The sequence below is a fragment of the Hylobates moloch genome, unplaced genomic scaffold (assembly GCF_009828535.3).
Source record: "Hylobates moloch isolate HMO894 unplaced genomic scaffold, HMol_V3 SCAFFOLD_17, whole genome shotgun sequence".
NCBI classification, from domain to species: domain Eukaryota; kingdom Metazoa; phylum Chordata; class Mammalia; order Primates; family Hylobatidae; genus Hylobates; species Hylobates moloch.
Genome location: NW_026652292.1, coordinates 53054862 through 53068126, shown reverse-complemented (window position 1 = coordinate 53068126; position 13265 = coordinate 53054862). Strand labels below are relative to the sequence as shown.

The 13265-nt window shown below is 41.9% G+C and overlaps 1 protein-coding gene across 5 annotated transcripts in view; it reads left to right on the top strand.

Annotated features, from left to right (window-relative positions):
• The window catches only part of TBC1D1 (TBC1 domain family member 1), a 245798-nt gene that overhangs the window by 149974 nt on the left and 82559 nt on the right, over window positions 1–13265 (top strand). For 3 of the 5 annotated variants that reach the window (XM_058430019.1, XM_032136086.2, XM_032136089.2), the window contains 6 exons: window positions 1953–2081; window positions 3389–3475; window positions 7255–7535; window positions 9546–9707; window positions 10703–10822; window positions 11796–11935. In XM_058430019.1, coding sequence (XP_058286002.1) covers window positions 1953–2081; window positions 3389–3475; window positions 7255–7535; window positions 9546–9707; window positions 10703–10822; window positions 11796–11935 — 919 coding nt within the window. The remainder of the gene's footprint in view (window positions 1–1952; window positions 2082–3388; window positions 3476–7254; window positions 7536–9545; window positions 9708–10702; window positions 10823–11795; window positions 11936–13265) is intronic. The other 2 variants (XM_032136087.2, XM_032136088.2) reach the window with 2 other exon arrangements.

Here is a 13265-nt window from a genome sequence, read left to right as displayed (position 1 = left end):
TATTTTTAATAGAGACAGAGTTTCGCCATGCTGGCCAGGCTGTTCTTGAACTCCTGACCTCAAGTGATTCATCTGCCTCAGCCTCCCAAAGTTCTGGGATTACAGGCATCAGCCACTGCACCCGGCCTTAGTATATGTGTTTTAATTTGTATTCATTCATTTAAGCCTCATGACAGCTCTGCGAGGAAAGTTCACTATATGTCCTCAGGCTTCAGGTAGAGGACCTGAAAGGGACAGGAGGTAACAGTCTGGCCAAGACCACAGAGCCAGGGAATAGCAGAGGAACATTTCACCTGGGAATTGCACTCTAGACCTGGGCTTCTCACTGTTCTCAACCCCTGGCAAACGCTCCCTTGAACAAAGCCAGGTGGTGATACAAAGGTATTTGTTATATTAGTCTCTATACTTTTCTGTGTGCTTGAAATATAATAACTGCAACAAAGAATATGTCAGTATTTAGAGTAATGGAGTATTTGCTTGTGTGTGTGTGTGTGTGTGTGTGTGTTTGAGATGGAGTCTCGCTCTGTCGCTCAGGCTGGAGTGCAGTGGCACGATCTTAGCTCACTGCAACCTCCGGCTTCTGAGTTCAAGCGATTCTCCTGCCTCAGCCTCCTGAGTAACTGGGATTACAGGTGTGCGCCACTACGCCCGGCTATTTTTTGTATTTTTAGTAGAGACAGGGTTTCCCCGTGTTGGCCAGGCTGGTCTGAAACTCCTGACCTCAGGTGGTCCACCCACCTTGGCCTCCCAAAGTGCTGAGATTACAGGCATGAGCCACTGCGCCTGGCCATTTGTTTTTCTAATAAAATTATTTTCTAACAGAAAGCAATCAGGTGAGAATCCACATAAGAAACAATTTAATTCAGAGATTATTGTTGCATATTTTAAAAAAAATGTACCTTCAGCTGGGTGTGGTAGCTCACTCCTGTAATCCCAGCACTTTGGGAGGCCGAGGCAGGTAGATCACTTGAGCTCAGGAGTTTGAGATCAGCCTGGCCAACATGGTGAAACCCCGTCTCTACAAAAAATACAAAAAATTAGCTGCACGTAGTCCCAGCTACTTTGGGGGCTGAGGCGGAAGGATTGCTTGAAACTGGGAGGTCAAGACTGCAGTGAGCCATGATAGTGGCACTGTACTCCAGCCTGGGCAACAAAGTGAGACCCTGGCACCCTGTCTCAAAAAAAAAAAAAGTACCTCCTTGTAAATAAGTAACCTAAGACTTCATTTAGTGGTTGTCAAGCAAACTCCATTGTATTTTTATTTTCAGTTTTTATGGCTAGTAGGTAAGGGAGAGAAGCCTGGTTGCAGAGAAGAATGAAAGGATGATGGGAAAATAAAAGTAGGAGAGAGGAAAACGCAAGAAAGCGGAGATCTGTAGAAAGGGACGAAGGAATTGTATAGGCAGTGAGAATAGGTTCTTTAATTGAGAAATTTATGTTGTCTCACCGTCTGAAATGTCCCCAAAGGTAAGTTATTGCTTTATTTTGAAAAGCTAACGATAGCTACCTTTGTACCACGCTGTGTTCCATGTTTTACACACTTTACCTGTTTTAGTCTCACAACACAGTGTTATGATTTGATCTTGCCGCTGGTCTCACTTTACTGAAGAGGAAGTTTTGAGGCTCAGAAAAGTAAGAAACTGGCCAAAGACCACGGTTAGTGAAGACAGATCTCTGATCCAGTTGCAGAGTCTGAGCAATAAACTACTTTGACCGATTGGTTTCACAGCACATTTCCTCATTTTACTTGGGGTAATCAGAGCAACTCTCTGAGGCAAAATTATTTCCTGGACTTGCAGCCATGTCACTAAAGAGCAGATGAGGTGAGATCACAGACAGAATCAGAATGATGGCCTGGTGCCAAAAAGATGTGTCCTAGAGATTTTTCATTCCTTTAAGAAGCAGAGAAGGAAGTGATAAATGACTTAACTTTTCGTTTTTCACTTTTTTAGACATCGCAGGTGGCAGCAGAGAATATCGGAAGTGAATTACCACCCAGTGCCACTCGATTTAGGCTAGATATGCTGAAAAACAAAGCAAAGAGATCTTTAACAGAGTCTTTAGAAAGTATTTTGTCCCGGGTAAGTAGCATAATTTCTCCTGATTTAAGTTAAATCACTTTTTAGGAGAGTGTCAGATTGAGTTCTATGCTTTTATTCCATCAATGTTTATCATAAAGATAAAAGTATAAAACCTTTTTTTATGTTTTCTCAGGCTTAGAACAATATTATCTATATTTTAAATTGTTTTTAATTTGGCCTAGGTTTGAAAAAAAATATTCCTTACTCTTTTGTATTATATCCAATGGGATTTTTTTGCCTCTCCAAAGAATATTTGTTAGCCAGTCCCTATAAAGAGCATGCATTAGATCCACTGAGGTGTGGCTTCTGTTCTCCCTATCACTGTGTACAACTTAAAAAACAGTTACTGTCAGCTGCTGGTGTTAGCTATCTAAAAGGCTATATAGTAGGGGTCAGCAAACTATGCCCATGGGCCAAATTCCACCCACCTCCTATTTTTATAAATAAAGTTTTATCGAAACACTGCCACATCCATCTAAGGCTTCTTTTTTGCAGACTTCAACAGTTGCCACAGACACTATATGCCTCACAAAGCGTAAGACACTATCTGGCCCTTTACAGAAAAAGTTTGCCAAATATAGCTCTATAGAAAGAACAAAGTACACATGGACATCAACCTGGGAGTTCTTTAAGAAATTACCCCTCCCTCCCATGAGTGTAAATAGCCTTGATGGCACGTCTGAGAAATCAAATCTGACTTTCCCTCAGAGTTTCACACCTTTCTGGAGTGTGCAGTATCTTATTACAGTTCTTTTTGATTTTATGGCACACTTCTTTTGAAACATCTGATTTTTATTTTTATTTTTAATTAAGGAAAGTTAAATTTTATTTTCTTTGAAGATGTTTCTGAGAATTTTGCAGTATCTTCTGGGATCATGAAAAACAGTTGATTTGCAAAACCAGAGTTGGGAGGGGCTGCATTTGAGAGCTCCCAAAGGGATAAAGTGCTGTCCAAGTGACATGCAGCTGGCCGTTATGATGACTTGTGACCCAGGGGAGGGAGTTGCTGAGTGGGCTTGCTTGAGCACTTGATTTTCCTTATAGACGAATTGTCTTGTCTTCGTGCCTGTTACCCCTGCCAAATTACTCAGCCGCCAGGTGTTTTGGAAAGTTTAGGTTAGTGTCTTATTTATTTTTAAAAAAAATGATGGAAGTGTTGATTATTTTAATGTGCATATATCCTTAGTAGCATTTCTCAGTAGATAACATTTTTTTCCTGAGCTTATTTGAATAGACCAATCTGCTTCTAGCTGATGCCTTTGCAAAAGCCTCCAGGGTCATAACTTGACTGTCTTTTCTTTATGTAGGGTAATAAAGCCAGAGGCCTGCAGGAACACTCCACCAGTGTGGATCTGGATAGCTCCGTGTCTAGTACATTAAGTAACACCAGCAAAGTAAGCACATTGCTCTTTATACGACACCCTGAAGAAGCCAACAAATGGGTCTTGCTCATCTCCTGTCTACATACCTCCAATCATAAAACGTTTGCTGCTTCCAAATTTCTTGGCACAGGTGGAGGACTGGTCATGCAGTTCTATCATAACATAAAAGTTTTACATAAAAGAGCAGATGGGGCCAGGCGCTGTGGCTCAATGCCTGTAATCCCAGCACTTTGAGAGGCCGAGGTGGGCGGATCATGAGGTCAGGAGGTCGAGACCCTCCTGGCTAACACAGTGAAACCCCGTCTTTACTAAAAATACAAAAAATTAAAAACTAGCGGGGCTTGGTGGCGGGTGCCTGTAGTCCCAGCTACTCGGGAGGCTGAGGCAGGAGAATGGGGTGAACCTGAGAGGCGGAGCTTGCAGTGAGCCGAGATGATCGCGCTACTGCACCCCAGCCTGGGTGACAGAGAGAGACTCCGTGTGGAAAAAAAAAAAAAAAAAGCAGATGGTCATTCCATAAACAAAGAAACAAGATCACAATTTGAGACAACTAAGATCTCATTTGTCACAATACAATCAATGGATTTCTTTCTCAAGTAGATTTTCCTATTAAAAAAAAATTAATATTGGGAAAACCTCAGAAAGTGGATTTGTGAATTTAGAGAAGTATACAACTTAAGTTTTTCTTTTTTTAAAAAATTTTATTTTGGATTTGGGGGTACATGTGCATGTTTATTACATGGGTATATTGCATACTGGTGGGGATTGGGCTTCTAGTGTTCCCATCACCCAAATAGTGAACATTGTACCCAGTAGGTAATTTATCAACCTTCACACCCCTTTTCATTCTCCCCCACTTTTGGGGAAATTGAATTTCTGAAACTTTATCCTGTAGCTGGCTCTATGATTATAATGAAACATTACTGTTTTATTTAAGCAAGTATCTATGTCCTTCTTTTAATAACTTGCTTTCCAGACATTTAATCATGTTTAAGCCTGGTCAGTTCAACTTTATAACTACTGAAAAGTGGGTTTGTGTTTTGTGGTAGGGAGGCCAGCTTTCCCTTCTGTTACCAGAGGACTCTCTTTTGTAGTAGTGAGGGAGGGAGTGTTGTGGAGGCCAGCTCCTTACCACAGGCAGGGTTTACAGTCCTCTGCCATCCCTCCTAGACATATGGCTTTCAGAATCTTTCTAACCTACAGTAAGGAGCACATTTAACATTGTGGCGTAATTCACAAACACACATACCTACACATTCACACACAAAATTAAAAGTTCACAAAACAATATTTACTGTGAACAACATACAATACATACTGATATTTTGTTCCATTTTATTTTTAAAATGCTCATGGCAAACTACTCAGTTTTACCACCTACTAACGTGATAGAGGGCCCAGTTTGAGAAACACTTCCTTAGATGGAATTTCAGGTGCTCCGCCTCCCAGATTCATGCCATTCTCCTGCCTCAGCCTCCCCAGTAGCTGGGACTGGTTAAAGTGCAGATTCTGGTTCAGTAGGCATGAAAGGAGGCCTGAAATGCTGCATTTCCGACGAGCTCCAAGGCAATGCTGCTGCCCCTGGTCTGCAGACTCCCTCAGGGGAGTGAGGACCTAGACAGCAGTCTTGTAAAAGTGAGTTTCTAAGTTAAAATCCAGGGGAACGTGATGCTGTGTTCCAGCCTCCATCTAATACACACTGATCCCACCCTGCAATTCGTTGCAAGTTTGGAAAGGTTATTTGCTTATTCGTTGTATACAGGTGAACCACACACGGCCCCTTTCATGTAGGAAGTTACCTAGGAGGAGAGAGATGACAGATACAGAAACAGCCCCAGCATCAAGCAGAGTGTGGTAGGAGCCCAGAAGTTACAAATAAGAGACACTGGTAACTTCAGTGTCAGAAGAGCAAGGGGAGGGGAAGTTAGGTTTGGTCAGTGGAACCAGGGAAAAGGTAAGGGGTGAGGGGGTAGTGATGCTTTTGGACTAAATCTTGGTGTAGGAATTGTGCCTATGGAAGTGAACAGAGAAGAAGGCATTCCAGACAGACCAGTGTCAATAGAGATACCATGAAGAAATTCATGTCACTCAGGTGGCTTTCCAGTAAGCCTTATTGCTTTCTTTTTATTTTTCTCCAAAAGGCAGATCTAGGAATATATACATATTCATTCTTCAGGACTCGATAGTTGTGAAGATTCTTTTAAAAGGATTTAAAAGTCTGTCTAAGATTTCAATTTCTAGAGTCATTCTAAGAGAGATGCAACTTTTCAGAAGCTGCTTGTGTGTATTGTATATGTTTATGTGTACTTCTTTACATCTTTTATTCATCTTGAATTGAGAAACTACTATATTCTATTTTATGTAATTGGATCCATTCTAATAAATTGATCACCTAGGAGCTGCAAAGAAACCAAATAGCCCTGAAACTTGAAAATGGCCCTTTCAGTTGTCCAATTAAGCTAAGGGTTAGCTCTTTGATATAATTTGGAGGGATATTAGTAAGAATTTAGATCAACAGGTTTGCATGATGGAGATTGTGTTCTGTGATGTATTGTCTTAGACAGACTTTTAAATCCTTAAAAGAATCTTCACAACTGTTGAGTCCTGAAGAATGAAAAACTTCAGTTATGAAAGTAATCAATATTTCATAGTATGTTGGGAATTTTTTCCTAATTCTTATACAATTAAATGTATGTGACTTCTCCCTTTAATAAACACATTTCTTTTTTTTTTTCAAATTAAAACCCTCAATACTTGTTACCTAAAAGGCACTCAACTGTGTAAATGAACAGGTAGAATTCAGAGTCTCCAGTCCACCGTTAGATGCATTCAGTCCTGTTTACTCTATTCATGTCGATTTATTTTTTCTCTTCCAACAATTTCAGTAGGGGCAAGCTGCTACAATTCCTCTTTTTAAATATTTTAAATATATTAAAAGTATGTTGGCCACTAGCCACGTCCTGGGCGCAGTGCTAAACATCAGTTTGCTTGAGTGGTAGTAGTTAATTCCTTTGAAAAGCGTGCATCGTGAAGGCATACAACTTTAAAATATTGTCACGATTCTCAACAAATGTTTGAGTACTCCATAAATTTATTGCGTACCTAATAAAACAATAACTTAGGTTTGTAACATTTTACAACATAAAAAGTACTTTTGGTTGTATTCCCTTGCTTTGTTCTTGAAACTCAGATACATTTTTATTATACGCTCTTACAGAAGAAATTGAGGTGCAGAAAGAAATTATTTGCCCTGAATTGTGGCAATAAGTGCCTACAGAGTGATTTTCCATATTCTAAGAATATTGATATAGTTGTTAATCTCAAATTATGAAGTTGAATCTCAACAGTAGATCAGATTCGGAGAGAGCCTTAAAATGTGGGTTTAACATGAGTGAACACATGTGGCAAAGATAAAGAACTTGGTTAAGCAGTGGAGACAAGTTCTCCAGCACTCACACCCCTTAGAAGCTGTAGTACACAGTCCTGTTTTCTAGAGAGAGGGCATTACTCATGGCGTTGCCCAGAACGTTACAGATTGTGGCTTCTGTCCTTCACTCCTGCACTTGGCCAGTTTCCCCGTTTCTCCAGCAAGCCAGCAGTGTGTCCTTCAGGAGCAGGTATTTATTTAATGTACCTTCATTTTCTTCTGCTTTTGGTGGTGGCCTCTAGATGGCATTATAATCAGAACACATACTTAGATAACTGAAATGTTTGCCCGCACTGGAACTAGAGATTTATAAATCCCACAAATTCCCCATGGCGTGTCTGATCTGCTATGTGTTTGCTGCCAGGAGCCATCTGTGTGTGAAAAGGAGGCCTTGCCCATCTCTGAGAGCTCCTTTAAGCTCCTTGGCTCCTCGGAGGACCTGTCCAGTGACTCGGAGAGTCATCTCCCAGAAGAGCCAGCTCCGCTGTCGCCCCAGCAGGCCTTCAGGAGGCGAGCAAACACCCTGAGTCACTTCCCCATGGAATGCCAGGAACCTCCACAACCTGCCCGAGGGTCCCCGGGGGTTTCGCAAAGGAAACTTATGAGGTATCACTCAGTGAGCACAGAGACGCCTCATGAACGAAAGTAAGATTTGTTTAAATTTGTTGCATAAATAGCTGGGGCATATCTGTGACTAGCTGGGTACGTGCATCCCAGGTATGTTTATTGAGTGAGAGAAACGAGTCAGGCTTTACTCTTGGTTCGGAGATAAAACTGGAAGCAGTGACATGTTTGTTCGAGCTGCTTGTGTGTATACAAGCAATGGGTACATGTATTGTCAGGAAGCAGGTGAAAGTGAGCAAAAATGGTACCTAACATGCATAGTCATTACTCCTCAAACAAAGTAAGAGACGTTGTTGACTGTGGAACTTTGCTGCTGTGAGGAAGAGAGCAAGCGGATGAGTCTCCCCATCTGAAGCCCTGGAGCAGGGTTATAGTGGGAGGGAGAGGCAGTGATCCCTACAGGCAGAGCAAGAGAGGTATGCTGGCCTCATGCGGTGATGGGAGTGCCTCGGCTTCTGGTCCTAGCTCTGCCATGAACTAATTGTGACCTGGACAAATTTGCTAAACTTCTCTGAATAACAAAATTGGAGTAGATGTTTTCTAAAATCTCTCACTGTAAGAATTCTAGATTCTTCTAACAAGATTTATTCATTGTAATAGTTGGGTTCCAGTGACCAGTTAGAATCGTCTGGTTATGGAGAAGGGTAATCAGAAGTTCCCCCCAATTCCTTCCAAGTGTCCCTTAGTGATTCATTTAACTCTATGTGCCAAAGACTATAAATGGACACAGAGTTATCTTTAAAAACAACTTAAAACAATTTTAAAAATCCCTCACCTAATATGAATCAGGGTGACACCTGTGTACAGTTGCTGCCTTCTTCTGACTGGCAGCTGCAGAGGTCCGAGGACCTATGTGTTCGTGTAGTTCATACATGGATCATTGAGAGTGTGAGTTAGTACAGAAGTGTTTGGAATGTTCTGAGTAAAGAAGTGTGAGCATTAACAGTCCTGGATGATGGAGCAGAGCCTCCCAGCTTTGTTTTCTATCAGCCATTGGAAAGAGTTCTTGGTTCTTTGGAATTCAGTGGGGTAGTGGTGATCCCAAACGCAGGGGACATGTCAGAAGGTACTGCTTAATAAATACATGCTTTTAGAGACACGCATCGTTGGGTTGTAGCTGTGTAAGTTTCTTGTGTTTAACATCCTGTCTGCACACTACTTCTGTTCTGCCTCACCGCTGCCTGCCCACTCCCCTGTTGTTGGCGTTTTCAGTGATCATTGAAACATTCCTGTCTGGAGAGTCCTAGTTCTCTTGTGAAGTCTGCTGTTTCTCAAAAGCCAGAGTTGGTAGGACTTAGTATCAGTACTTTTCCTTTCTCCGTGAAGAATGTAGCTTTATAGTAGATGATGTCACACATCCGTAATGAGAGGGATGGTGAGATGCCTGTCTGTCTGCCTCTCTAGCATGGCCCATTCTGCTTTCTTTCCCTCTTGTGAACGCTTTTCCGATTTATCTACAGGAAATAAGACATTGAAATTCAGGGCAGGATATTGTTCATTTTAAAGGGAAATGTATTTTTTAAAGTTCAGATTTTTTTTTTTGCTTTTGTTTATACTTTAATTAAAAAAATTTTTTCCTGCCAGTTCCTGAAAAAGAAAATAGAGAAAGAAGTATTATTGTTCCTGGGCGAAGTGGCTCACTCCTGTAATCCCAGAGCTTTGGGAGGCTGATGTGGGAGGTTGCTTGAGGCCAGGAGTTCAAGGTTACAGTCAGCTGTGATTGTGCTACTGCACTCCAGCCTGGGTGACAGAGTGAGACCTATTAAAAAAAAAAAAAAGTATTGTTGGGAGCATCAACACGTGGGAAATGGTCAAGAACGGCCGTCAATATACTCTGTTTTTTACTGAAAACTACCTTTGCCAGAGAGCGAGCAGAGATGAGGAAGAGGAGTGGAAGAAGTCCTCCACTCTGATAGTGTTACTGGAACAACGAGACAAAAACAGTTGTGCTTCTTCCATCTGTTTGCTCTGTGTCCCTGTCGGCGCCCCCTCTCCTGCTAACCCCCCATGCTTTCTCTGATTGCTGTTTAGTGTGGATTCTTCACCTGTGGGCGAGTCTAAGCACCGCCCAGGTCAGTCTTCAGCTCCTGCTCCTCCACCTCGTCTTAACCCCTCCGCCTCCTCGCCAAACTTTTTTAAGTACCTAAAACATAATTCCAGTGGAGAACAAAGTGGGAATGCTGTGCCAAAGAGGTGAGCACACTCATGTGGCAAGTTTGGTGTTGTCTGTTTTCATGGGGAGTTCACTCTGATGAGGATGCGCTGAATGTGGGGAATGTCCATGCAGGAAGCAGAGCGTGTGTGTGTGTGTGTGTGTGTGTGTGTGTGTCTTTGTTTATATTTGGTCTTATTTTCAGCTGTCATTTGAACCAAGTTAATTTTATTATTGATTACTTTTCTTAACATTATTATGAAAACATCTTAATGGCAAATTGGTTTGTGTTTTTTTTTGTTGTTTTTTTTTTTTTGAGTCAGGGTCTCACTCTGTTCCCCAGGCTGGAGTGTAATGGCATGATCTTGGCTCACTGCGGCTTCTGCCTTGTGGGTTCAAGCAGTTCTCCTGCCTCAGCCTCCCGAGTAGCTGGGACTACAGGCACACGCCACCATGCCCGGCTAATATTTTTATTCTTTTTTTGTAGAGATGGGGTTCACCATGTTGACCAGGTTGTTCTTGAACTCCTGACCTCAAGTGATCCACCTGCCTCAGTCTCCCAAAGTGCTAGGATTACAGGTGTGAGCCACTGCACCCTGCTGCAAATTGTTTTTTTATACTTATTTTCACATTTCCTCGCCCTACTGGACACTTACATGCATGTGTATACACACACACACGCACACACACACACAAGATAACATCTGTGTTTGATCGTGTACACTGCAATTTGTGCCATATCAGAAACTTCCCGATTGATTTAGGAGAATTATTTTTCCCAGTTTGAAAGGAAGAGTCATTTGGAAAATGGATTGATTTTCTTTTTTAAAAAATTGTTGATCCCATTCATTTAAAATCAAATTTTATTGGTGAAAATGAAAGTTAAATCTCATTCGTGAACTATTTTTAATTTCTTACCTAGTTTTCTTTTCTTAGCATTAGAACAAACATGTTTCTTTTATTTTGAAGCTTATATTTTATACTTTGTGTTTTTATGTTTCTTTATCCTAAACTCTTTTTTCAACCAAACTCTTAGCATCTCCTACCGTAATGCCCTGCGGAAAAAACTTCATTCTTCTTCCTCTGTGCCAAATTTTCTAAAATTTCTGGCTCCTGTAGATGAAAATAACACCTCTGACTTTATGAACACAAAAAGGTAGGGCTTAATTTAGATATATCAAGCCTGGTGTTATTAAGTGTTGAATATCATTAGATATACAAGGGTGTTTTAACTACTGTTTTGCCATTTAAAAAATCATTTCAGCTAAATCTGTTGTATCTTCTTTCTTATACTTTTTTCTTACTGAATGTCATTTTTAAAAATGTGCAACCAACCTGTTCTCTAGTTTTGACGAGGATTAGTTTGTTTAAGTGTTATCTTAAGAAAAGTCTTTGCCAAGTCTCTGAGACCAGTGTTTCTGGGTAGTGAGCATATGTCTGTTTCAAATCAGGATGTCTGATCTGTTCAGGACGTCTAATCTGTAAGTTGAGGGGATTGCTTTGTTACAGGTACATAACTTGGGTATAAATTAGAAGGGCCTTCTCAGGTTGTCCTGTGAATAGGAGAAAACATTTATGATTCTGTTTATATATTGATAACTATATTTTGTAGTTTAAAAAATACACACGTTAAAACAGTTGTCATCATCAAGTGACTGCATAGTTATTGCCTTGCTGGTTCTGTGTAATTAAATTGCAACTTTTTTCATTTTTTGTGGGAATCCTTGGAGACAAGGGCCTGTGCTGAGCAGATATTCCCATGTACAGAAGACGGCAGAATGGGGCCCCTTGGCATCACCCCCTTTCCCCCTTTAGGCAGTTTCTGTTTTTCAAAGTGGCACCAAGAGAGGCCCAATTGGAAGCTATGATATGTGGAACATGTTTCTTAATCTCTGTTACAATCGAAATCATTGAAGGGCATGTAATCTTTCTCTTTTCATGAGAAGAATCCTGTAAGAAAGCAGTTCTTTAGGAATGATGATCCACTGTGAGCTTGATATAACTTCTGTGATTGTTTGTTTATACAAAGATAGTTGATAATTTAGTGCTTTGTTTAAAAAAATGTTAAGCTAACAAAATCTCATGAATTCCTCCCCACTAGTCATAAATCAATCATCTTATAATTTTAGGGACTTTGAATCCAAAGCAAACCATCTTGGTGATTCTGGTGGGACTCCTGTGAAGACCCGTAGGCATTCCTGGAGGCAGCAGATATTCCTCCGAGTAGCCACCCCGCAGAAGGCGTGCGATTCTTCCAGCAGATATGAAGGTAAGGCCCGTACCTGAAATGAAACCTCAAAGAGAGCACGCTGACAGAGGACCCTGGGAGCCCCATCATATTGGTAAGAAAGCAGAGCGCTGTCCTCCTCAGTATTGGCAGGTCTGAGGCAGTCACAGAGGTAACTAGGGAGGCAATTTAGAGGTTACCCTACATTTCTTAGGGAAGGAATTTACAGCTAATTTAGGGTAACCTCTCCATAAACAGGAGCAGAGCTCTGAGGTTTAGAGTGGTCACAGTGTTACCAGCGGTGAATCCAGACAGGTCTGCAGCAACCTCACTTCTTGCCTCCTAGGACATAAGGCAAAAGGAGAGACTGAGGCAAGTTTTAGAGCAGGAGTGAAAGTTTATTAAAAACTTCAGAGCAGGAATGAAAGGACGTCAAGTACACTTTGAAGATGGAAACTTGAGAGATGAAGTGTGAGATTTGGCCTTTTGACCTGGGGTTTTATATGCTGGCATACTTCCGGGGTCTTGCGTTCCTTCTCTGATTCTTCCCTTGGGGTGGGCTGTCCGCGTGTGCAGTGGCCTGCTAGCACTCGGGGGTTGTGGGGGAGCATGCGCAGGGTGTTTACTGGAGTTGTAGGCGTGCTCACTTGAGGCGTTCTTCCCTGTCCAGTCTAGCATTCCTAGAGGAACCTCATGCACCACTTAAACTCCGCCATTTTGCCTCTTAATGCGCATGCTTGAGCCCACTCGCCCAGCTCCCGAGATCTTATTGGGAAGCTGCTGCTCACCGGTTTTGGGTGTTTTCTATCTACTGGGAGCCCGCCCTTCCTTGGTGCCCGCTGTGACCAATGATCACTTTAGAGAAACAGTTGACAACTGCCTGACCGTCACCTGATGGTCGCCTGACATTGCTGGTGCGTATCTGGAAGGGGCCCTCTCCTGCCCTCCTCATGTCTGACGAGCTACCCGCTGTTCACCAAAGCGTGGGCTTCGGAGTCTGCATTCACATCTCAGCTTTTCCCCTTAGGAGCTGTGAACTAGAACAAGCTGTCTAAAGTTACCACCTATAACCTGGGATTAATTATGCCTGTTGCCACACTGATAGAGACAAGGCAGCATGATATCATTACTGATACATTTTTTTTAAAGCATTCAAAATTCATAGTACTGGAAAGAAAATCAGTGATGCGAATGTTTCCAGGGTAATGTCACCTCTCATGCTGTGGAAGGCCCTCTGTTGAGCCTGGCCCCTTGCTTCTTTTGCCCCAGCCCTTCCATGTGGGGCACCATGGAGCTGCCACTCACCAGCACCTTTTTTCCCTCAAGTAGTTTGTACCTATAAAGTATTCCTGCCATGGGTGGCCCCTCGGTG